Source organism: Myxocyprinus asiaticus, chromosome 30 (genome assembly GCF_019703515.2).
Source record: "Myxocyprinus asiaticus isolate MX2 ecotype Aquarium Trade chromosome 30, UBuf_Myxa_2, whole genome shotgun sequence".
Taxonomy (NCBI): Eukaryota; Metazoa; Chordata; class Actinopteri; order Cypriniformes; family Catostomidae; genus Myxocyprinus; species Myxocyprinus asiaticus.
Window position 1 is genome coordinate 9,332,100 of NC_059373.1, and position 26,219 is coordinate 9,358,318.

At 36.1% G+C, this 26,219-nt stretch overlaps 1 protein-coding gene across 1 annotated transcript; it reads right to left on the reverse strand.

The window, feature by feature from the left end:
* Window positions 1–1,265: 1,265 nt before the first annotated feature.
* LOC127421081 (ceramide synthase 2-like) lies at window positions 1,266–24,506 on the reverse strand. Its single transcript, XM_051663828.1, has 11 exons — window positions 24,084–24,506; window positions 17,159–17,332; window positions 16,453–16,570; window positions 14,696–14,814; window positions 13,895–13,952; window positions 11,608–11,658; window positions 11,399–11,491; window positions 8,123–8,251; window positions 6,840–6,946; window positions 6,272–6,425; window positions 1,266–4,921 (listed from the first exon to the last, which is right to left on the reverse strand). The coding sequence occupies exons 2-11, from the start codon at window positions 17,329–17,331 to the stop codon at window positions 4,763–4,765; spliced, it is 1,161 nt and encodes a 386-aa protein (XP_051519788.1). The 5' UTR covers window position 17,332; window positions 24,084–24,506; the 3' UTR covers window positions 1,266–4,762.
* Window positions 24,507–26,219: the final 1,713 nt, after the last annotated feature.

Consider the following 26,219-nt stretch of genomic DNA (forward strand, 5'->3'; position numbering starts at 1 on the left):
ATTACACAGGGGAGAATCAGGTAGCCACATCAGTGGAGAGTTTCAACTGAGGTACTAGAGATGTTTATTAAAAATATTTTGAGCAGATGTAAATGCAAAAGCCTCAAAACAAAAAGTTAGTAGAAAGAACAGAGGAACAGGTTTCTGGCATGTTTAAATTTCACATTTATTTAATTAGCATGATGCTTTCTTCCAAAAGCAACAAAAAGTGGCATTATAATGAAATTTGGTGCCAACGTCTTCTGTGAGTAGCATAAGACAATATTTAGGTACTCTGAGATATTAAATCATGGTGCTGGCTGTGAACAATATTAACATCAGTAAATTGTACATAACATTAACATTTAAAGCATTTCTTTCAAGTAAATGGTTTCTACTTGATTTAAACCATGCTTTTTTGGTTTCTAAAAATAGCCGGTGTGTATTTTTATTGAAATAATTGAAAAATTCCACTTCAGGAAGCAAATATTTAACTGCAATTAGTCTTATAAAAGCAAATTGAAATGAGATAACTTACTAGCAGTCTGTCTAATTTAACGCTGTGATTCTAAACAGATGCAAATGTAGCTAATGCAATTCAATTTAAATAAGACTTAAGACTCTGTGATGATCTGATCCACAGCTAGGTCAAAGGGGGAATTGTGCCCCCCCAAAGATCACATCCTAGTACCACCCCTGATCTGATCGTATAACATACGAGGGGCCGTTGACACTGAATGCACTTTTGCATCCATCTGTGCTGTGTTTCACTTGTTTTTTAAAGTAAACGTGTGGTAGACAGACGTCTTTGACCATTGCGGTGTGTCTCGTTGCTTTTTCAGCATCATATGCAGAACTGCCATGTCTTTTTAGACACTGTATCAGGTTAAAAAGGTCACCTTTTAGGAGCGTGTCTCGAGACAGCAGTGTTTTGTAGCCGAGTTTGGAATGAGATACTACTACTACTTCTTCCATATCTACATATTGCAAATGTAGTAGTATGGTAGCATTCCATTCTGAAGTCTGCCGTTTTTTTTGTTTTTTAGAAATAACACGCTCTGTGTGAACGGCCCCTTACCATATATCTGATGTGGAATCATCTATGTGATATTGCTAATCAACTTAGAATCCTTTTAGACCCTGAACAATTTTGAAAAATACATACAGCAGTATTTTATATTTTGTGAAATCTACAACATCATAAACACAAATAATGAAAAGGATTGTTTGGATGATATTCTAATGTGAAAAACTATTTCAAAAACAAGCACACAACACCAAAGAAGTCTGTCATCCACAAGAATCTTTATCTTACATCTTTGAATAATGACAATACAAAATACAACAAAAACACTGGCAGTTGGGACACTGATCAAATTTTTTTTATGTTTGGGCGGTGGACCCACATTTGACAGGACACAATTGGGGGGGGGGGGGGATTGGTCTTGGCACTGGGCCATAAGAATAGATTAATATGATTGAGTGGATGTAAACTGAGGAGAGATAAAGAAACAGAGAGAAGGATGATAAAGTTTGAAAAGGTTAAAATCTTAGTGGAGAAATGATGAGGTGAGGAAAGCACAGACAAGCAACACAAATATACATTTACAAATAAGGCACTTGCGAAAATATTTGGAAACTTAAAATAACTTTGTAAAGCCAATCCAGATGTCCCGTTCCACTTGCAAAAATGAATTTCTACATAATAAGCACCTGTATTGACACTAACTTTGAAGATAAATACTGGACCACAATTTGTAAACCTGTCATTTAAAGGGATAGTTCACCCAAAGGGGAAAAAAAATCTGTTATCATTTACTCACCCTCATGTTGTTATAAACTCCAAAGTTCATATGGGTTTGAAAAATGTGAATATTGTAATTGATAATTGAATGTGAGTCAATTATGACAGTTTTCATTTTTCAGTGAGTACACTATACCTTTAAACTAATAATAAGAGATCATGTGAAGAGAGGATGTTATACCTGACCACATTGTTGAATTGAGCACTTTAGGTTAAACATGATCTCATGTAAAATTGCAGATAATGAGCAAACAGTACATATCTACAGTACATATTGGGCAAATTCCAAAACGGAATTTTTTTTTTTTTTGAAAACTATGGAATCTACTTCCCATAAGTACTGAACTGCAAGCCAAGATTTCAATTATGCCAAACAGTTTGCCAATAACAGAATAATTATAATAATGCATTTTACAGTCTTGATATCAACACCACATAAAAAGTGCATCCAGTACTAAATACTGATTATTAAATGTAATCATTCATCATAAAAATGGAAGAGACAAAAACATTGGCTTAAAGTTCTCCTGCCAAGTACTTTGTTTCAAAAATGTCCATCTTTTACGCATAAATTATGTATGGAAGCCGGATCCCACCATGGAATAAAAAATAAATAAATAAAAGAGGTAGTTATGACTTTATATCTCACAATTCTGACTATAATATTCGTAATTGTGACTTTATAACTCTTTATAACAATTGCGAGAAAGTCAAAACTGCAAGATATAATGTTGCACATGCATAATATAAACTAATGATTTTGAAATATAATAAAATAAAACCCCACAATTGCGACTATTTCTGACAATTTCAACTACTTCTTGCAATAGTGATATAAATTATCAATTGCGCAATAAACTAAATAGCAAATTTTTATATATTGTAATTACGAGAAATAGTCGCAATTGTTAGATATTCGCAACTGCGAGAAATAAAGTTGCAATCGCGAGATTTAAACTTGTATATTTTTAATGTACATTTTGAGATTTAAACTCGCAATTGTGTCTTTGTATCTTGCAATTTCAACTATTTCTTGCATTTGCGAAATAGTCACAACTGCGCGATAAACTAAATTGCAAGTTTATATATCGTAATAACGAGAAATAAAGTTGCACTTGCGAGATTTAAACGAATGTTTTTAATATACGTTTTGAGATTTTAACTCGCAATTGCGACTTTGTATCTTACAATTTCAACTTTATTTCTTTATTTGTCTCAATTCCGCACTAAACTAAATGACGAGTTTATATCTCGTAATTACGAGAAATAAAGTAGCAACAGCAAGACATGTTGCAATTGCGTGATATAAACTCAAAATTATGAGATCTAATTGTGGAGGCGAGGGCGTGGTAGAGCATTCCTCTGGAAAGAGAGTAAGCGGTAAGGGTTCTCACCTGAGATGAATTGCTGGGAAATGCTCGTTTCGGTGTCCACAGTGAGAGATGAGGGAAATAAAAGGGGCCAGACCTCAGAGTGTGGAGAGAGAGTGAGACAGACACCCAAATCTGTTTGTGTGTTGGCCGCTGCCATCTATTATTCGAGTTAAATTGAAGCTTCACTGTTATGCTTTAGACGAACGTGTTATTTTGGTGTATCAATAAAAAGTGACATTCCTGAGTTGGAAACGTCATCTCCCGCTTCCTCATTACACTGAACACGTTACAATAATGAAGTCTATAAAACCTTGCAATTGCGACTTTATTTCTCACAACTGTGAGTTTATATCACGCAATTGGGAGAAATTAACTCAGAATTGCAAGGTATTAAGTCAGAATGATCTTTATTTATTTATTTATTTATTTATTGTGTTATGGGATCAAGGCACCATAATAATCAACTTATCAGTCTTGTTGAATAAATCTTGACCTTAAAAAAAAATTAAAAAGGAAACACATGGAGAAAACAAAAATCTATTAAAAAAAAAAAGAACAAAAAGAGGCTTTAAGAATATTTAAAAAAAGAAAAACTTGTCTCTAGGTCTAACTTCTATATTCAAGAATACATGAAGAAATGAACAGGAAACACAAACTTACAGAAACAGAAATATTAAATTTGAGATTTTCTGAAACACTTTTTGTTGCTGCTTAACAGACAACACAGTGAAGACACTGGACAAACGTTACATGCAAAAGGCAACACATTGATTCAGCGCCTCTGGGACCGAATATCATGGATCGTCTAAACTGAACCGTGCAATCTAGTTTTCGATAGTCTTTGAATCTCTCTAAGGTGGTAGTGTAGCAGTAACGGGTCAATAAAGTTTAATAGTGCAACTGTATTGCGAAAAGAGGAGTGACAGAGGCCCTTGGCATTCTCCAACATTGCTTATAATGAAGGTCACGTGTGCGCGCAAGGCAGGTGAGTAAAAGGTCACTTGGTAAGACTGCGATTCTAAATGAAAGTGACCTACATACTAAACTCAAAAAATTCCAGTTGGTTTCCGGATACGTCACAATTTCAAATTCAATATGGTGTCAAGCACTGAACGTTGAACATCTGAAAGCTGACCAGCAAAAATGTGCAAAAATGCCTACCTGACAACTAAAAAGGGATTTTAGTAGTGTGTGTGATGCCCAGTAAGACAAACAGAAAATAAAGTGTAAGACACTCAGTATGACAGAAGTAGGATTTGTAATAAGGCACTAAACACAAAATACACTGGAGACAATATTTCCAGTAAAGCAAGTGAATGTTGGATTTACTACTTACAGAAATCCTAATTCTTCTTGAAAGTTTTTACATTTTGCCATAGAATTTTTTTTGTATATACTAACATGGTGTCTGTTAATAGTGTTTTGGAAATTTTGTGAGCAGGGTCATATTTTTTCATTCCTTGTTTTTAAAGGAAGTCTGTTTCGAGGTCTGTGTTCTGGGCCTTTTGTCAATCCACCTATCACCCCTCTCTCTTAATTATGTTGGTCTTGTCCATGTGTACATGTGATGAGGAGTGTTGTACCTCCTCTCTCATCTCATTCACCATCACTCAGTCTTGCGGTGATGGTTGTTGTTTAGGGGCAAGTGGCCGTTCTGCACTGGTCCGTTTTTCACTGGTGCTCTCCTGTCTTTCTCACCCTCCTCTTCCTCCTCGCCCTCCGAGTCTGTTTCTTCTCGGTCACTCCTCTCATCCTCTACAATATTCTGCAGCGTGACAAATGAACACTGATGAACTTCCAGCTTATGCATTTTTACAGTTCTTGAAGGTCGAGCAGTGTACTGAAATCCCTCATACTTCTCAATATTATACGCAATTAACTCAAATCATACAGAAACCATTTGTAACTTAGTTTTGCAGATATTTCAACCTTGCTTTTAGTAACTTCATGCTTGAAGAAATTTTACATTAAAAGTTACAAAATTCCTGTTAAAGCGTATTAATGTATAAGCATAAAAATGTAACTGCCATTGATGATGTAGGCTAATTATGGTCTGCGTGCCTCTGTTTATAGTTTCAGAGGGGCCAGATCTACATTTTAGAATTAAATTACAAATTAAATACAGCAGTCAAAGTGCAATAGAATGAATAATAATGTTGAGTTATATGGGCAGACAATTTCTAACACATGTTGTTTAGAGGTTAAAATTAAACGTAGACCGATATATTGGTTTTACCTAATTATCGGTACCAGTAGTTGCATTTTGGAACTATCGGTCATCGGCAAGGATTTATACCGATAGTTGTAGATAATTTTTTTCCCGTTCTACAGTATAACAGCGGCCTAAACAGTCAGTGACACCTTGTGGGGATTTGTTATATCTGTCTCCAACTTCATCTCTTGTAAATAAAAAAAAAGACGAAAAAAAAAGAAAACATATTCTGGTGAAATACAGAACACCTCATCTGGTGAAATATATAGGCTATTAAAAAGCTTAATATAGAGCAGGGGTGTCAAACTCGGTTCCTGGAGGGCCACAGTCCAGCAGAGTTTAGCTCCAACCCTAATTAAACACACCTGAAGCAGCTAATCAAGGTCTTCAGGAGTGCTTGAAGATTACAAGGAGGCATTTTGGAGCAGGGCTGGAACTAAACTCTGCAGGGCTGCAGCCCTCCAGAAACTGAGTTTGACACCCCTGATATAGAGTATTGTAATGGAGCTAAGTCTCCATCATTTAAAAATAAGAGTCACTGGTGTGTTCCGGGCTTATTTATAGTTCAAAGTTGCACGTTATGCACCAAATCTTAATTTTTGTTCTGGTAATTATTTTTATTATTATATATTTTATTTTTTATTTTGGTTAAACAACTAAAATGCATCTGCATTCAGTTGTCTTCTTTTTGGACTCTTGTACCCTCAGTGTCTGTGCCAAATAGAGGAAGGAAAGACTACGACATTTTTTTAACATTTTATAAATATATTTCAAAATAACTATCGGCTGAATAATCAGTTATCAGCCCTTTTCACCACCTTAGTTATTGGTATCTGCAAAATTCACTATCGGTTGACCCCTAGTTAAAATAACCTTGCACGTGTCTGACAATGTGCAACTCACATTGCCTGGCAGGAATTTGATGGCCATATGCAGGATGAGTACAGCCCAGAAGATGTGCAGACACAGCAGCACAAACAGCAGCCCATTGAAGAAGTAATAGCCAAAGAATGGAGGATATACAGTCACCGGATACACCCAGGTACAATGCAAGATCCTGAAAGAAAGAGAGAGAGAGAGAGAGAGAGAGAGAGTGTTTAACATTTAGCTACTAATGAAGAGAAAAAGGCATATGGAGTTCATTTTCACCATAATTAAAGAGTGGCATTTCTACCATACTGTGAGACAATATTTAGAATGATTTATCATTAAAGCAATTAAAGCAATAAGCCTCAAGAGCATAACACTGATTTTACCACAAGTAAGAGGGTACTGAACACCCCTTATGTTGCTAAAACCACTGTAACACACCGCTTCTAGTGGGTTATTGCTTTAATAAAACGACAGCAATTTGTTAGAAGACCCAAATGTTCAATAAACTGTTACATTTCCAATCAGAATTTCATTTCTGAACTATGCAATGAAATCCATAATAAACTTTGTGATCAAAATATAAAAATATTCAATTTACCAAAATGGGAGGATGATGAGTCTGGTGATGATGAAGATGACAGCAAAGATGATGAATATGTAGTTGCACGTCTTTCTCCAGCCAGCATAGTTAAACATCTTGGCAGACTGATTTAGGAAACAGAGACAAATGGAATATTTGTCTTTGCAGACTTGCACAGAATCATCACTAGGTGTCGGTGTTGAGAGACCGCATTGACAACAGACTAGTAGATTTACTCAAACTGCTTTTCCTATTTACGAGCTCAGCGTGACTTTACAAACTGAAACTTACTAACAGAAGGCAAAAATTATACTCTGCAATTCAACTCTGAAAAATTGTGACCAATGACAAATCTTGTGATTAAAAGGAAAACTTTCCAACTTAAAGGAACAGCTCACCCAAAAATGAAAATTCTCTCATGATTTACTCACCCTCATGCCATCCCAGATGTGTATGACTTTCTTTCTTCCGCAGAACACAAACTAAGAATTTTAAAGAATATCTCAGCTCTGTAGGACCATACAATGCATGTGAATGGTGACCAAAATTTTTAAGCTCCAAAAAGCACATAAAGGCAGCATAAAAGTAATCCATAAGACTCCAGAGGTTTAATCCATGTCTTCTGAAGTGATCCAATAGATTTTAGATGAAAACATACCTAAATATAACTAATTTCTCAATTTAAATCTCCTTGGCGATCACTTGACTTCAGACTTGAATACACTTCATAGCGCCATCTAAAACTATGCCCATGCGCCAAACACTAGGAAGTATAATCGAACTTGAAATCATGATCATGCCTAGAGACTGCAATGGCAAGATGTACAGTTTAAAATAAATAAATTATATATATATATATATATATATATATTTGGTCTATTCTCACCCAAAACCAGTCGGATCACTTCAGAATACATTGACTGAACCACTGGAGTCATACGGATTACTTTTATGTTGACTTCGTGCTTTTTGGAGCTTCAAAGTTTTAGTCACCATTCACTTGCATTGTATAGACCTACAGAGCTTCTTCTAAAAATCTCTGTGTTCTGCAGAAGAAAAAAAGTCTAACACATCTAGGGTGGCATCAGGATGAGTAAATAATGAGAGAATTTATTAATTTTTGGGTGAACTGTTCTTTTAACAAACAAGTCTACTGAACAAACCGAATCACTGCTTTCATTTGATGTACGTTTGTAAATAAACTTTGTTGTACTTAAAAAAAACTATTTTCCAATTGAACCGAAGCGTAACTTTAAGTTGAGGCTTTGAGACAGTCTAATGTTCTTCAGATGTTCCATTACCTCAAGCAGATAGTCAGAGGCGTCGTGCACCAGCATAATGAGTGTTCCTGCTCTGATGTAGTTCACACACCACGAGAAACTAATCAGTAGGATGGTGGCAACATGGTGAAGGACTTGCTCTTTAAAGTCCTGAGGCAAAAAGACAGAGACATTATCATCTTATGAATATTTTGTTTAGTTTTTTTGTGTGCCATAGTAGTAACATGTTATTCTTTGAAATGCATTGGAGTACCATTTAAATACACCATAGTCTGAATATCGCTATCATGGTATATATATGAAAATGAAGGTTTATTCCAGTATCATGATCAAAAATAGAAAAAAAAAAAACTTGCACACTTGCTCACTGCTCCAACATTTTAAATCTCAAACCATGTGGTTAACATTTCCTCAGAACAAAACAACAGACTTTGTGATGTAAATTTCAAACAAACGTCCTATGGTTCCGACAGGTGCTCGCAATTAGATGCTAATTACTCCACCTAATCAAAAACCTAGGGTGGTTGTAGGTCATACAAAGACTTGTATAAACATGATGTAACAAAGGTTCAGGTTGGGCAGATAAAGGAGGAAGTGGGAACCGGTTTCCACAGTTCACGTGAGTCCGTTTTATTGGCTTCTTCCTTGCTGAGCAGCCTTTCAGGTTATGTCAATATATAGGACTCGTTTTACTGTGGATATAGATATTTGTCTACCTGTTTCCTCCAGCATCTTCACAAGGTCCTTTGCTGTTGTTCTGGGATTGATTAGCACTTTTTGCACCAAACTACGTTTAACCCTAGGAGACAGAATTTGTTTCCTTCCTGAGTGGTATGATGGTTGCGTGGTCCCATGGTGTTTATACTTGCATACTATTGTTTGTACAGATGAATTTGGTACCTTCAGGCATTTGGAAATTGCTCCCAATGATGAACCAGAGGTTTTATATAATATAAATAATATACCAGAAGGCAATTATAAGTATGGGCCCTGTGCTCAATGCAATTTTACACACAAATGTCAGATGTTTTAATCATCCTAGTACTGGTAAAAAAAACTTTTTGGATTTATTCTTTACAGACACTATCTCCAGATGGTCTAAATGAGGATTTTAACATCAGATCGTTTCTCTAAATATCTTTACTTCCACAGTTTTGAAGATTAAATTAAGAGATCTGTATTGTAGAAATGTGGGTATATGTGCATATGTAGAGGGTATGGGGACTGTGGTATACACTACTGGTCAAAAGTTTTGAAACACATTATTTATTTTTTATTTTTTTCACATTTTAGAATAATAGTAAAGTCATCAAAACTATGGAATAACATAAATGGAACTATGGGAATTATGTTGTGACTAAAAATCCAAGATAAATCAAAACTGTGTTATATTTTAGCATCTTCAAAGTAGTCACCCTTTGCCTAGAATTTGCAGAAATGTACTTCTTGAAGTATCACCCTGGGATGATTTTTAAACAGTATTGCAGGAGTTCCCATCTATGTTGGGCACTTATTGGCTGCTTTTCTTTATTATTTGGTCCAAGACATCAATTTCAAAAACGTGTTTTTTAATTAAATTTAAGATTTATAATGAAATAAATTACTATGTTGGCACAATTATATTTTTGTCTACAAAACTAATTTCAAACATTTAAGCGTACGCCTTCAGCTCAAAAGATTTTTAAGATCATGGGAAACATTTCAGTCTAGTGTTTCAAAACTTTTGACCAGTAGTTTATGTGAATGTATAATGTATGTGTACGCACACTCTATATGGCTTATTGGTGTGTATTGTGATGCTTTGTTTATGAAATCATGTTTATACAAGTCTTTATATCATCTACAACCACCCTAGGTTTTTGTCATTAACATCTAATTGCGAGCACCTGTGGGAACCATGGGATGTTTGTTTGAAATTGACGTCACAAAGTCTGTTGTATTGTTCTGAGGAAGAATCATATGAGTCGAAACATTAACCACATGGTTTTAGATTACAATGTTGGAGCAGTGAACAAGTGTGCAAGTGTTTTTCTATTTTTGATCATGCTACTTTTTTGACTCGGCACCTTGCAAAGTTTGTTTTGGTGTGCGTGGGTTCTTACATATATTATTGCAGTATCATCCCAACTAAAAATGTTGGGTTCCCAGAACATTCGGTTTATGTTAGTTTTTGGTTAAATAATATATAAAGACTACAAATAACCTTTAGACTTATGCCATAAACATTCTGAATAAGTTTGTATGAGGCTGTCACACAAAACCTCCCTACAACTAAATAAGAACCATACAAAGAATGGTATCATTACCACATGCAACCATCACTGTACTACGGTACCACCACATATATATTTACAAAGGGCTATCTTTTAATATAAATGTTTTTGCATTTCTTCACATATATATAATATATCTGACTTGCCAAACGACGCTAAACTGCATCATTATCTTTATTTTGAGATATGATGGCTTTTGAGTATTCTTTTTTTCTCTTTTCCTTAGAAATTAAAAGACACTTCATTTTTGGTGCCATTCATATTTGCTAGGAGCGTGACTTTAGTATAATAGTGCCAAAATTTAGAATCAAAGTTCAAGATGAGCACGATAGACTAAGTGACTGATTTAATCGAATGACCATGGCAAATAGGTGATCTATTAAAATTCAGTTGGTGAAAATGTCAAGGTGACTTTTGTTCTTTTAATATCACCTGTCTCAGGCAGGTGACATTTTTTTCCAAAGTTGTACGATGCTGGATTTAATGCACAACCCAGATGCAAAGAGATTTTGTTTGGTTATATCATTGGGTTCTCAAATGTTCTTTTGAAATGTAAAAAGGACCGATATTGATGCATCTTCTCTATTCAGTCCAATAATGAGGCTAGAAGTTCAATGGACAGCATTAAACATGAGAAATACTTCTGGGCTTTTTAAATATATTTGAATTCTCTTATTTTTCAGCAGGTCACTAATGCTTCAATTAATGGATAACATTCTTTGTGCTGGGAACAGACCAGACAAAAAAAATCATTATTATTAATTTTAGCAAGGGGTTATTGAGATAAGAGGTTTTCCACAGATGTGCAAGTAAAACATTAACTACCCTCAAACAAATAAAGCTGGTCGAACCCCACATTTAAAGCAGACAGACATTTTATAGAAATACTTTCTATTGAATAAGCCCCCGTATTGTACACAGCAGTGATGCATTTCAGTATTCCTAACAAAATGTGGCGGATGTTCTTTCTGTGAAATGGATTTAATCATTTAAGTTCAGAGTTTTTATTATGTTTGGCACTCACTTTTCGCTTGACATCTGAAGCGACACTGAAGAGAAGCGCAATGTAAAATCCTAGTTCAATCATGTAATACCAGTACTGAGAAGGCAGCAGCGTCTGAAAAGCGAAAGAGAGAGAGGTAATGTTATGTCAGGTAATTTGTCATCATTTGCATATTTTTCAAGGCAAATTCACATTTCTGTTCCTTCTAGAGAGAACTTCTGTAAACATACCATCATTGGAAACCCATTCCACATCTCCTCCATTTTGTAGAGCCAGGGTTTCTGCAGAATAAAAAACACAGGCAGTATTAACAGAAAATGAGAATTTCATCTATACAAAAAATGCTTCAAATTTAAGACATAACAGTGGAGTAATGGTCGCCCAATATGGGGCTTTCAATAGCCAATGCCAATATATACCCAGATATTTGATATAATACACTTAAAGGGATAGTTCACCCAAAAATGAAAGTTCTCTCATTTACTCACCCTCATGCCATCCCAGATCTTCTGCTGAACACAAAAAAAAGATTTCAGCTCTCCACACAATGCATGTGAATGGTGATCAGACATTTGTAGCTCCAAAACTCACATAAAGGAAACGTAAAAGTAATCCATATGACTCCAGTGTTTAAATTCATATCTTCAGAAGCAATGCAATAGGTGTGGGTGAGAAGCAGAACAATATTTAAGTCCTTTTTTACTCTAAATCTCCATTTTAACTTTCACTTTCAGATGTGAAAGTGAAACTAAACAGGCACCAAATGTGACTTTCAGATGTAAAAGTGAAAGTGGAGATTTAGAGTTAAAAAAAAAAAAAAAAAAAGACTTACATTTTGATCTGTTTCTCACCAACACCTAATATATTGCTTCTGAAGATATGGATTTAACCACTGGAGTCTAATGGATTACTTCTATGTTTCCTTTATGTGAGTTTTGGAGCTACAAAGGTCTGAATTCACTTGCATTATATGGACCTAGAGAGCTGAGATATTTTTTTCTAAAAATCTTTGTTAGTGTTCTGCCGAAGAAAGTCATACACATCTGGGATGGCATGAGGGTGAGTAAATGATGAGAGAATTTTCATTTTTGGGTGAACTAATAATCCAGGTTCATTACAAGTTTAGCTCAATCGCTACACTGTGAGCCCTACTGTTGTCATTACTGGATAAATCAAGTTGTCTTAAATTAAACAACTTGAAATGTCAAGTTTTGGGCTCTTAACTCAAACAGCCGTGTTCATTGAACTAATTTATCTTAAAAATCTATAGACTTAAGATTTTAAGTTTTAATAACTCAAATGATTGAGTACAAAATTGAGGATATATGGAATAAAAAAAATCCTTTGACTTAAATCATTTATTTTTAAATGTTTCCTTGGGCAAAGGAAACTTACGGGGCATTTAAATAGTTGTTATTAAGAATTCATACAGATTTTTAGCTCTTCTGCATTTTAATTATTTTGTGTTGTTGCAAATAGTTTTGTGTGATGACAAAATTAGGGTTATTTGTGTCCCCCTTTGGTTTAGTTGGACACAAGTTGGAAATTTGAGTCAATTCAACTCAACATTGTTAAGTAGAAACAGCAATATATAAATAGCAAATCTGAGTTAAGTCTACTTTGCATCTAGTTACCCACGCTTAAACTGTTAAGTTCATTCTATATGAATACCAAGTTAAGTGAACTTCCACAAGTTCTGGAGACGTCATTACTCAATTTAAGTGAGGGAAGGTGTTTACTCAGTCAATTGAGTAAAATCAATTTATCAGTGCAACATTTGTGGCATAATGTTGATTACCACAAAAAAAATTATAATTGCCTCATCCCTCATTTTTAAAAAATAAAAAAAATAAAAATAAATCACGGCCAGTTGATAAACATTAAATTACGCATCATTTCAAAACAATAGCCGTAAGACGTAATCATTAGTGTTAACAAATTTAGTGTAACAAAATTAGGAATTTACCAGTGTAACGGTATTTACCAGATGATGCAGTTTAACAGATTTATGTCATCTATACAACAAAGTTGAAATATTGGACATAACTTTACACAGAAAAAGTTAGTAAGTGATTTTATCACGTTAACATATATAATGTTTATGTCTGATGACTATACTTTTGAAACAGTGTGTATTTTAATATTTACGGACCGGCCCCATTCACTTTCATTGTAAGTGCCTCACTGTAACAGCAATGTTATTTATTTTATTTTTAGAAATAAGGGATGTCAAAATAATTTTTTGTAGTAATCAACATTATGCCACAAATGCTGAGCTTAAATTGTATTGAACCTGGAACATTCCTTCAAATGTTGGCAAATGAGACGACTGAATGAACAATTCTTTGACACAATTTCTACTCAAAACCCACACAAACAAAATATTCAAAAACAAAAAAAAGTGCATTATCCATTGACAAGATTGTCAGTAGATTTTGTAACTGACACAACAGGGAACTACAACTTCCATCCATCACTAACGGAGAGAAAGAAAAGGGAAGCGTTAGAGATACTCACATCAATAAGTGCAGCAAGGCCAGCAATGAAAGCAAGAAGGTAAAAGGTAAATCTCCAACTGTAAGAAAATGTATCAGCAAATGACAAAAAGAAGTCAACACATAAACAGCAACAAAACATACAAAGCCAAGAATATATCACGGTCATAAAGTGATAACTATATTGTTCTTACATTAGCCATTTGATAACCAGTTTATTCAATTTCAGGGCACAGGATTCGGTTCAAGTAAGTGATGTCACAAAAGGCGTAGCAAGACTGACACGGTACACTCACAATAGTAAAAACTACTGCAACGAGCCCACACAATGCAAAACTGAAACACACCAAAACAAACACCCCGTACACGCCTTTATTTAGGGTGTCTCTGCACTACTTTTGTGACTTACAGCTGGCCATTATAAAGAACTACTTTAATTACATGTGCAGGATGCGTTTCTGATGCGTAAGACACACTGATGACGGAATGTCAAGGATTAAATTTTAAAGATCAACCCACAGAGTTAGTAAAACACAGCTAGCTGCTTTTAGACAGATTTTAGTCTGTTTATTAACACCACAGAAACTTTATACTGTGTTTAATACACTTTCTATTCAATACACTTCTTTTGTACATTTAATAGAGTATATACTGCATCTTTACTATATGTTATACTAGTTAATGCTAAGAGTAATCTTTGTTACTCAGTAGTTATTTTGTAATGTTTATAACATTAGGCAGTCAATTGCTTTTTGCAAATACATCACATTATCTAATTTATGTCTATTTATGGAGGGATGTAAAATGGCATATTGTTCTGTACCTGGCCTCTTTGAACTTCTTGAGCTGGTTGGGTCGCTCTTCATTTCTCCGTCTCCGGAACCATCTGTGGATTTGTCTCTCGGAGTAGCCTGTCTTTTTACCTAAACTCACGATTTCACTCTGTAGATGACAAGAGGATGTAATGATAAGATACGAGTTACTACCACACAGAGTTCCATCAAAGAGTTTTTAAACTCCAATTCCAAAAAAGCTGGGACAATATGGAAAATGCTAATAAAAACAAAAAGGAGTGATTAGTAAATTCTATTCACCCTGTGTTATATTAGCATTTTCCATACTGTCCCAACCTTTTTGGTAGTGGGGTTGTAGTTTTCAGTGCCTCCGTTATATGTTGTTACACAGGAAAGATTTCACAGTGATATTATGTAGTCAACATTAGTACAATTATAATGCAAGTTTAAATACAAATACAAAAACAAGCAATTCATTGTAAAAGTTAAAGCAGTTATCTGGTTGGCTATTTGCCTGGAGTAAAAATATGGTTAAATTGTAAATAGACAACAGTAGAATACAATACAGTACAGCACATCATTCTGGCTCCGAAGTATAAATCCCATTCAATTTTTCCATAGACGAATTGATTTTCAACGATAACTTATAAAAATTTCAAGACAGACCTACCTTGAGCTCCGAGGTTGCTCATCGATGGTATATGCTTCTACTGAAGCCATCCGCCTGTGTTATTTCAACTTCACTGTTTAAATAGTGTTTGATAGCGGAATTCCTGGTAAACAACTACATTACCAATGGTACAGCAGAGAACGCTTTACCAATCAGAGAACCGTGGCCAACAAAGCCCACGAAATTTGCCTAGGATCGACTACCCACTCTCATGACGCACTATGAGTGATGTAATAGAGTCTCCCTTTACCCTTAAACTACTTATCTAATCGTACATATCGGAATATTTTGCAATAAACTTAAAATATTTTGTTTCTATACTTATAATCAACAACCTAAAATCAATAGTTATTTTTCCCTCCCCTTTTTCTCCCCAATTTGGAATGCCCAATTCCCAATGCACTCCAAGTCCTCGTGGTGGCGTAGTGACTCGCCTCAATCCGGGTGGCAGAGGACAAGCCTCTGTTGCCTCTGCTTCTGAGACCATCAATCCGCGCATCTCATCATGTGGCTCGCTGTGCATGACACCGCGGAGACTCGCAGCATGTGGAGGCTCATGCTACTTACCGCAATCCACGCACAACTTACCACACACCCCACTGAGAGGGAGAACCACTTAATCACGACCAGAGGAGGTTACCCCATGTGACTCTACCCTCCCTAGCAACCAGGCCAATTTGGTTGCTTAGGAGGCCTGGCTGGAGTCACTCAGCACGCCCAGGGATTCGAACTCGTGAACTCCAGAGATGGTAGTCAGCATCTTTACTCACTGAGCTACCCAGGCCCCAAAATCAATAGTTTGATATATTCTCATAGTTTTTTATTCAATTACATCATTCGGAATGCTTCATGAGATTGTAGTTAGTACCCTCGTGAAAGACGGTTAAGTACACAGCTTTTGTCTTTTGTCCGATTTTCAAATACTTTTTTGCCTCAAAACAAAGTTTGTGATGTTGTGAATCATCTCGGAGCGGGTTGGTTTGGTTCATGGCTTTTTACTATTATGAAGGATTTTATGAAAAGCCTATGGAAAAAATAATGGGAAAAATACTTCTGGAACCCAGATGCTGAGTAAGTGGTAGGGGCACTGTTGCACTCTATATGGCAGAATTGTACCTGTGTGGGAGTTTTAGCTGTGGAGATGAAGTATGACTCCAAAGTGGGGTTGTGCTCTGCTCGCACTCTGATTTTCTCCTTTACACCCAAAGTTGCGGCCAGTCGAACGGCCACTGTCCTATAGTTAGAAAACAGTAGATTAAACACTTTTAACTCAATATTTTACCTCACTAGGGTTGGAAAACCCACATCATTACATAAATATTAACCATAGCTTCTAGTTTTTGAAATGGTAAATGTTTTAGTAGGAGAACTTATTCTGCAATGTCATACCATGTCTAATGTAATTCAGACTGATTAATGGACAATTCCATAAGCAAAGCAGAATATGAAATAACGACATAAAAATATTCTTCTAATATCTCACAATTCGTTCTTCTATTCCTTTAAAATTAAATACAATTGTTTAGCTTTTTCATCAGACAAAGATTGTAGGCCTCATGAAACACAAGCAGAGATATTTTGGGGAAATCATAGGCAAAACCATTCTTAAGTTAATTGTTGCATTCAATTCAATGGGACAATTTATGTAGAAATCCATTTACAAATGATTTACAAAGACATTCTGCTCTGCGAGTGTTGCATGAATAAGGCCCCATTTGTCTATATGTAAAAGTCAGATTAAAATCCATTGCAAGTAAAATATTGACTTTGGTGGGAACCGAGTGTTTAAGGACTAGTACTGCAGAGCAAGTTCTGAGCTGACCTTTCAAAGATCTGTCGTATAATGAGGAAGACGAGGGCGATGGGCAGGGCAACCCAGAGGTCGCCTGTTTTGGCGTAGGTGAGACCATCGCGATCCTCCAGGTCAGCCCAACCCAGGCCTTCTGGAAACCACAGTCTCTCATTCCAGAACCACTCACTCAGCCTGGATAACATCCTTATGGAAGACATAAAAATGGGTTATTTGTTTTGACACATACAATATGTAATCAATGGGTGTTATTCATTAAACAAGCAGAACTATTACTGGGGTTGTGGCAGGAGGTGTGGCATATAAACTTTTGCTTTAAGCAGATATTTTATTATTTGTCTCTGACCCCACTAGATCTATGCTTTGCCTCCACAGAATTTTTAATTCCTTTTCTAAGTTTTCAGGATATAGAGTCAGCTGGTCTAAATCCGAAGCTTTAGCTCTGACAGCGTACTGTCCAGTAACGGCTTTCCAGCCGGGCGCCTTCCAGTGGCCCAAACAGGGCATTAAGTATTTGGGTATTTTATTCCCAGCAGATTTGTCTGATTTAGTTAGTTAATTTTGACTCTTTAGTAAAAAGGTTTGAGCAATGTGGGCAGGTGGGCTTCATTTTCATTTATCTATAATTGGGACGGTTAATGTTATTAAAATTAATTTTATTCCAAAATTCAACTACCTGCTACAATCTCTCCCGGTAGATGTCCCCCTCTCTTTTTTCAAGCAATTTAATAGCATAGCGAAGTCCTTCATTTGGAATGGTAAACATCCCAGATTACATTTCAGTAAGTTGCATAGGCCAATTGGCAAAGGTGGGCTAGGCCTACCCAAGGTTTTGTTTTATTATTATGCATTCGGTCTTAGACATTTGGCTCATTGGTCGCTTCCACCTGAGAGAGCCCCTCCCTGGTTTTGTATTGAACAGGAAGTTCTTGCCTCTATTTTGCCATTGCAAAGCCTTTCTATCAAACAAACCGGAGAAGTTAAGTTACACCCCGTTATCTCACATTTGCACGTGGTATGGACAAAAGTGTCCAGAGTGTTTAATTTGGACATTTATTTAAATATTGTTTCGAGCATATGGCTGAACCCAAATTTATGTATTAATAAGTTCCCTTTCTGCTGGTCAGAGTGTTGAGATCCTTTGAAAATATGGTTCAACATTTTGGGATTCCCAGGTTAATGTTCAGGGGGAAGGGTTATAATTTCATATTATTTTATGGATATAATTATAACTGCATGGAATCAATAAAAATTGTTAATAACAAACAAAAAAACAAGCTGAACATTTCATTCATAAATCTGTGCTTACAGGAACGGCTGCATTGATTTGAATGTGACCGTTTACGTAAGAATGGTTTTACAAACTATTCTAATCAAATTCATTCTGCTCGTGTTTCATGAATAAGGTCTAATGTGTGCATATTTATGAGCAATATTATAGACGAATAGTTCACTCAAAAATTGTTATTCTCTCATTATTTTCTCACTCTCATGTCATCCCAGATGTGTGACTTTCCTTCTTCAGCAGAACACAAATAAATATTTTTAGAAGAATATCTCAGCTCTGTAGGTCCATACAAAAAGTGAATGGTGACCAAAACGTTGAAGCTCCAAAAAGCACATAAAGGCAGCAGAAAAGTAATCCATAAGACTCCAGTGGTTTAATCAATGTTGTCTGAAGCGATCTAATTGATTTTGGGTGAGAACACACCAAAATATAACTCCTTTTTCACTGTACATCTCAGTCTCTAGGCACGATCATGATTTCAAGCTCAATTACATTTCCTAGTGTCATCTAGCGTTCTGTGCATGCATCAAGCACTAGTAAGTGTAATGGAGCTTGAAATCATGATCGCCAAGACTGCTGTTGTCAAGATTAATAGTAAAAAGAAGTTACATTTTGGTCTGTTCTCACCAAAAATCAATTCACCATTTACTTGCAATGTATGGGCCTACAGAGTGGAGATACTCTTCTAAAAATCTACACTTTTGTTGTGCAGAAGAAAAAAAAAAGTCATACACATCTGGGATGGCATGAGGGTGAGGATATGGCCTACTAAGCTAAATAAATAAATAATACACGAAATTAACTTAAAAAGATACTTGTTGAATAAATTTTGGCTAGTTTTTATAGTTCCAGAGTTGCCATTCCTTAAGTAAACAGTCATCACACCACTCTCAATATTGATTCCCTGCATTATTGAGAAACGAAAAAGGAGCTCTAGACCACTGATAAGCTATCAGCTTCATCCACAAAGTTAGTAAACTTAAAAAATAAAAAAAAAGAAAAGATATTCTCTCCTGAGAGGCACAAGAACACATTCATGGTACAGACTGGTGACCCATTCACACGGATCCAAGATATCACGCAGAGGACTTTTGAATGAAGGCCCCTCCTTAGCCTCAGGCAGTCAGTTACACAGAGTGAGAGGATGGGCTGCAGTTGTACTAAAGCCTGTTCTCTCTTGATGGCATCATTCTGAGAGGTCAGCATGACATCATAACCGCTATCACTGGCTGGCAGCATCTGAAAGGTCGTCCTGCCACCTGTGGTAATTAGTACTGCTTGGAACCAGCTAGGCCAGAGAATAATACAGATTATCTTCCTTGCTGTGCCATTCTGAGTGAATGGAGAGCTAAAGCACATGGATAGCTGCAGAATGTTATCCAAGATTTGAAAATATCAGCGATGCCGTAGAGTGAATACAGTTTGATAAAGACTTGACTCATACAGTATAATGATAGGCAAACTAAGTATTGCCAAATCAAGTTGGAAGTTATGACTAAAAACAGTAAATCACAGATTAATGAAAAGTAGCTTTTATAACTGACCTCGTCCTCATCTGTACATTCTCATTTTTCAGAAGTGAGCATTGTCGCTCCACTACTAATCAAGAATTACTATCAACCTGCATTCCATTATATATAAAATCAACTTCAGTTGAAATGTTCAAAAACAACCCTATTGAGAATTAAAACATCTTTAGAGAAAGTCTTAGATGGTTTGCTAGTTTTTGAGGGGCTTTGGGCACTTGTCAGCTGGTGAGGCTGGGAGACCGTCTGGCTAACCAGCTAAACACCAGCTGGCCCAGGCTGGGAGAACAACCGACCAGACTGGTTTAAGATGATTTTTTTTTAGCAGCCAAGGATATGCAAATGTAAGAACCAATTCATGTAGACATATGAATGAACAATCTCTGAATGCTTTTTGGTTGTGCTTATTTCTGATAATTCAAGTTAAGCAACCACCACAGCTACTAAATAACTTAAGTTTCCCAAACTGACTGAACATTGAAAGGACGTGGTGTCTCTCAAAGAGCGAACTTAAATACTTGCAAGGCTTGAGAGAAAGACAAATGGACTTTGAACATTGCAACTAAAGACTGTCTGGCAAGGTAAGCTTTTTGTTTGCATACGCACTAAAAGAATTTAGTTAGCAAATGTCCAAACTAGCAAAAGCTGTTGGAGTGCTCATATCTTGAAGTAAAATACTTGTTTATTCTTTTGCATGCAGTGTAAGGGATTATTACAATGAAAAAAATGAGCTGAGGAACAGTGAAGACACTCCTTGAAATCTTGCACATGATCTAAGCAAAAAAAGAAAAAAAAAGGTGTTGCAATAGTATTATTTAACTGTTTTCCACAATAGCTGTAAGCAGTTTTTTCATCTGAACTCGATGCACGCCTGAACATCCACCATTTTTCTGAACGCGAAAGTGTTCCGCAATTAATAACGAAAGCTTTTCGTTTTCATTTTTCGGTCTCCAGTGTTTTCACTCGTATCGGCATATGTTTTTAGCAGATAATGTGATGTTTAGCGTATTAAATTTGTAAAAATTGCCAAATGATAATAAATTGTTTTGCTTTATAGTGCAGATACTTCCAGAAATTGGTGGATGACATGACGGGATAGCCTGAGGTTAGTTACGTCAATATCATTAAAGGAATAGTTAACCCAAAAATTAAAAAAATTCTCTCATCATTTACTCACTCTCATGCCATCCCAGATGTGTATGACTTTTTTTCTTCTGCAGAACACAAATTTAGATTTTTAGAAGAATATCTCAGCTCTGTAGGTCCATACAATACAAGTGAATTGTGACCAAAACTTTGAAGCTCCAAAAAGGCAGCATAAAAGTAATCCTTAAGACTTCATTGGTTTAATCCCATGTCTTCTGAAGCAATCCAGTTGGTTTTTGGGTGAGAGCAGACCAAAATATAACTCCTTTTTAACTGTACATCTTGCCATTCAAGATACGATTACGGTTAAGCTCGATTACACTTCCCAGTGCTTGACATATGCGCAGAGCGCTAGATGGCTGATGTCACGATTTATAGTGAAAAATTAGTTATTTTAGTTTGTTCTCATCCAAAATCTATTAGATTGCTTCAGAAGACATGGATTAAACCATGGGTTGGAGATTCAAAGTTTTGGTCACCATTCACTTGCATTGTATGAACCTGCAGAGCTGAGATATTCTTCAACAATCGTCTTTTGTGTTCTACAAAAGAAAGTCATACACATCTGGGATGGCGTGAGGGTGCGTAAATGATGAGAGAATTGTCATTTTTGGGTGAACTATCCCTTTAACTACTCTGAGTTGTTATGAAAGCCAAAAACTGCACTAGTTAAGCATGAACTAATTTTAACTCAAACTATCACTTCAAATGGTGGTTGTTCTCCGTCAGGATTGCTCGTTTTGGTAATTTTTACATTGCTTATTATGGAGACTGGAACCAGAAAGCAGTCCAGCAGCAAACAGATTCATCATGGTTGGTCAGGAAAACTGTACATCATAGTCCCATGACATCATAAAGTGTCGCAAGATTCTTCTTCAAAAACCCTTGCGTTACATGACACAACAAACACAAATTGAAACATCGTGTTTACAGCAATATGCCTATATAAATAATCCATAAACGCACCTACTACTTATTGCGATTTTTAGAATAGGTGTTTAGACTTGCATAATAACGGGTTAAAGTAAAACATGTTATGTGTCTAGCATTCGTCTTTCAACGTGACAATATCTGAAAATATTTGTGCTTTGAGTTCAATTTGAACATACCCAACGCGATTCGCTCCAGACATCATGTTTGCAAAATACAAATCTAGCACTAATCTAATTTTATAGAGTGCGCGTTTACATGCACAATCTTAACCGATTAAGCGTAATAAACCAAAAAGGTATAAGGTAATGTAAACGCCTTGAACAGTGTTGCTTTATCCGTGTAGGCTCAAACGGTTTAAAACTGAACAACACATACGTTTTTCGCCTATTACCCCGATTTCGTGTTGCTTGTAAACCAACCTGATCTCATGAAAAGTCGTACATAATTTACGAGTTGGCTATTTCTGTTGGCATAAACTTGTACGACTTCATCACGTGCAAATTCCCGGATGTCTAATGCGAAAGTAAGCGCGAGTTCCGCACAGGAGGCGTTAAGGATATACTTATTAACATTATGCCCTAACCAAAACCCTTATCTAAACTTAACCAATTAGTAGAGTGTGTAATCATGATAGGAAGCTGTTGTGTGAGACAGAACAGGTAACTGTCGCGTATTAGATGGAAACGATATCCAGCGACGTCTTTGGCTGTAGTGAAAGTCGTAGGATTTCAAACGAGTGCAGTCGCACAATAACATACGAATCAGCCAAATTTTCTCGTACGAATCCGTGAGAGTGTGTTGATGAGATATTGATGAGACCTTTAAAGATGTTGTGCCGGAATCTGACATCTCCGCTACCTGATTGGTCCATATTCCTAAAACCCACCCCTAACCTTAACAACAGTAGGGAGTCATTGGTCTCTATCCTAAAGGCCACACCTACATCTAAGCACCCTAGTGAGTCAGAAATCGGACGACACCGGCGTTTTTACCGGCTTATCCAATGTAAGCAAGTCTGTTCACATTTTGACGTCAAAATGAGTAATCGCCGCTGATTTCAAATCTTATGTAAACGCGATCTTCCTGCGTTGTCGGGTTTTTTTTTTATATAAGATTATCTTTGGTCGTTATCAGCATTTTGGTGTGCATGTAAACGCACTCAGTGACTCGCACAGTTTTAAGGGGCCGTTCACACCAAACGCGTCTTGCGCTATAAAAGCTAAAAGCAGCGGCACGAACAGAACGCGCGTCTCGAGACTCGTTTTTAACACGAAACAGCGTCCAAAAAACGCGGTGCTCCTGCGTGAGACGCTGAAAAAATAAAAATAAACAACGAGACGCGGCGCAACAAAAACGTCCGTCCAGAGCAGTGGGGACCCACTAGGAAGCCTCAACACTTCCAGGGGGGCTCAAGATTTCTTAAAATTATTTAAAACATGAGTTTTAATGCAATATCTTAGAATATAAACATCTAATAGCCTACATGGGGGGCCTTCGAATATTTTCTCGGACAATGGGGGGACTTGGAGTCAAAAAGGTTGAGAACCACTGGTCTAGAGCACTATTACGCACAAAACAACTGAAAAACAAAAACGCCACCGTTGTGAACGGGCCCTGTAACATTAACCGAGCGGGTTTCAAACATGTAACCCGGCCCTGAAAACCACGAAAAGTGCAAACGTTTTTATTTTCCCTCATTATCAAACCCTTTCAGCCGAAAACTCAGCTGCTAGCATCGGTTTAAAGTTAAGTTAAGCCCGTGAGTAACCGCTGCGATCACAACTGTGCATACTTAACATCACGCGCTACAAAATTGAAGTGTGCAGTGTGCACTTCGATTTCGCCTTTTCCGGAGTAGGCCGTGAGAGTGCAATTACGCCCGTAGACATCAAACCACTGATTTCAAAAGGTAATTTCGTCAAAAATACGAAGTGAAAAAAATCAAAAGATAAAACAATGTTTATGAATGAAAGGGTTTCGGGAAAATGTCAGTACAACTCGATGCTCCACACAATAGCTCCGTATAACGGTATAGACTACTTACTTGCAGCAGTACGGGGAAACAAGGGTGTGAGCGCTTGAGTAGATGAGATGAGATGAATTTAGCGAAGGTGCATGAAAGTGAATATAATCACGCAGTTATTCAAGGCGATCTGTACAATCTTGACCGTTCTTCATAATCCATAATCCAGTCGCGCAGCATATTTTGCTTAAAATCCTGTAATGGAAAAGGGCATGGGAAGTTTGACGTTAAAGCTGTAACTCTTCCACTTTGGTAGTTTTTTCCCCCACCCCGTTTTATTCACTGCTTGGTTTTAATCGTATTTTTGGCACTCCAGCGACTAATAATCCAGACATCCAAGATTATATACATTCCAGCACATTTCCGTGTTCAGAGTTGTGCTGGTTGTCGTTGAGAGTCGAATCGAACCAGGCGAATGAAACAGAAGACGAGTGCGCGATTCAATCTCGAGGGCGGGGCGAAACCTTTTAAAGCGACGTTTACCGGCATGTGAGTTATGACGTCTAAACATGATGACGAAACTCTTAAGAATGCTCTGTTAACGGTAAACGACAGCACTAAAATGACGCAATAATAATACATATTTAAATAAATATTACTTTTAAGATTCACACATTTCAATTTCAAGGCAAAATTCTTTACAATTAAATTGAGTAATCTTTAAAAAAATAAAAGTAATTTTTTTACGTTTTATTAGTTTAATTCGGTTAAACATTACAAAATTAAATTACATAAAATGTTGTTATGGAATTGAAATGTGTAAATCGTAAAAATAGGCTAAAATATTTTTTTTTGAGTGTAGGGGTGATTAAGAGCATACTAGGCAAACCAAAGTCCCATAATTGTATTGTAAAGGGATTTTACAACAGTAAATGACCCACAATTTTAATTAAAACTCAGTATAGATTGTATATCAATATAGGTTGTAATATTTTATACTGATCTATTTATTCGAATATATACAGTATGTATATAGTCTATATTTAAATACATATTTGCTTGTCTAAGGAATGTATGGTCCAACACTGCTCATTTATTAAAGAAACATTAAAGCATTATATTAAAATGTTAAATTGTTTTTTAGCAGAGTTTAGTACAGATTACAAATGTTAGGATGGGGTTGAACTGGGCTAAAGGTAAATTTTAAAGGGATAGTTCACCTAAAAATGAAAATTCTCTCATCATTTACTCACCCTCATGCCATCCCAGATGTGAATTACTTACTTTCTTCAGCAGAACACAAACTAAGTTTTTTTAGAAGAATGTTTCAGCTCTGTAGGTCCATACAATGCAAGTGAATGGGTGCCAAAATTTTGACACACCAAAAAGCACATAAAGGCATCATAAAAGTAATCCATATTTTCAGAAGTGATATGGTTGGTGTGGGTGAGAAACAGTTCAATATTTAAGTCCTTTTTTTGCTTGAAATTCTTCTCCCTGCCCAGTAGGGGGGCGATATGCATGAAGAATGTGAATCATCAAAAACACAAGAAGAATGTAAACGTGATCTGTTTCTCATCCACACCTATCATATCGCTTCTGAAGATCTTTATTTAATCACTGGAGTCTTATTGATTACATTAATGCTGATTTATGTGATTTTTTTGAAATTCAAAATTTTGGCACCCATTCACTTGCATTGTATGGACCAAAAGAGCTGAGAAATTCTTCCAAAAATCTTCATTTGTGTTCAGCAGATGAAAGTATTCTCTAAACAAATGAATCTCCATTGTGATTGGATCAGTCAATGTGAGTCCACTTTAAACATTCTTCATAACAAATCTGTTCACCCCACTTAGAAAAAGAACATTGGACAGTTATTGAAATTTTTAATTTAATCACCTCGTACAAAGCTGAAAATAACAAATAAGTATTTTATCTCAAAATAAATGTGATAATTTCAAGGGTTTTCATTAGCTACATAAATTTACAACATTTTCAAAATTATTAAATATTAGATCAAATTGCCTCAAAATCAGCCTTTAGACATTACACTCAATGATCTCATGGATCAAGAAATTTTCTGCAGTGCATAGTGATAAACAAGTGTTAAGTACTGTGGTAGCTTTTGTTACTATTTAGTGTTTTGGGAGAAAATAAAATCAAATGTGTCTTTTACCCAGGGAGGGTCTTAAACTCTGTTGTACCCTATAATGT

What these genes read in the sequence shown, in the direction of transcription:
- LOC127421081 (XM_051663828.1), bottom strand. Translation starts at nt 17,331, where the DNA reads ATGTTATCCAGGCTGAGTGAGTGGTTCTGGAATGAGAGACTGTGGTTT. An exon ending in AAGAAGTTCAAAGAGGCCAG is followed by an intron (nt 13,953 to 14,695) that starts GTACAGAACAAT and finishes ATTTTCTTACAG; the next exon opens with TTGGAGATTTACCTTTTACC. An exon ending in CCTCTGACTATCTGCTTGAG is followed by an intron (nt 6,947 to 8,122) that starts GTAATGGAACAT and finishes TTCCTAAATCAG; the next exon opens with TCTGCCAAGATGTTTAACTA.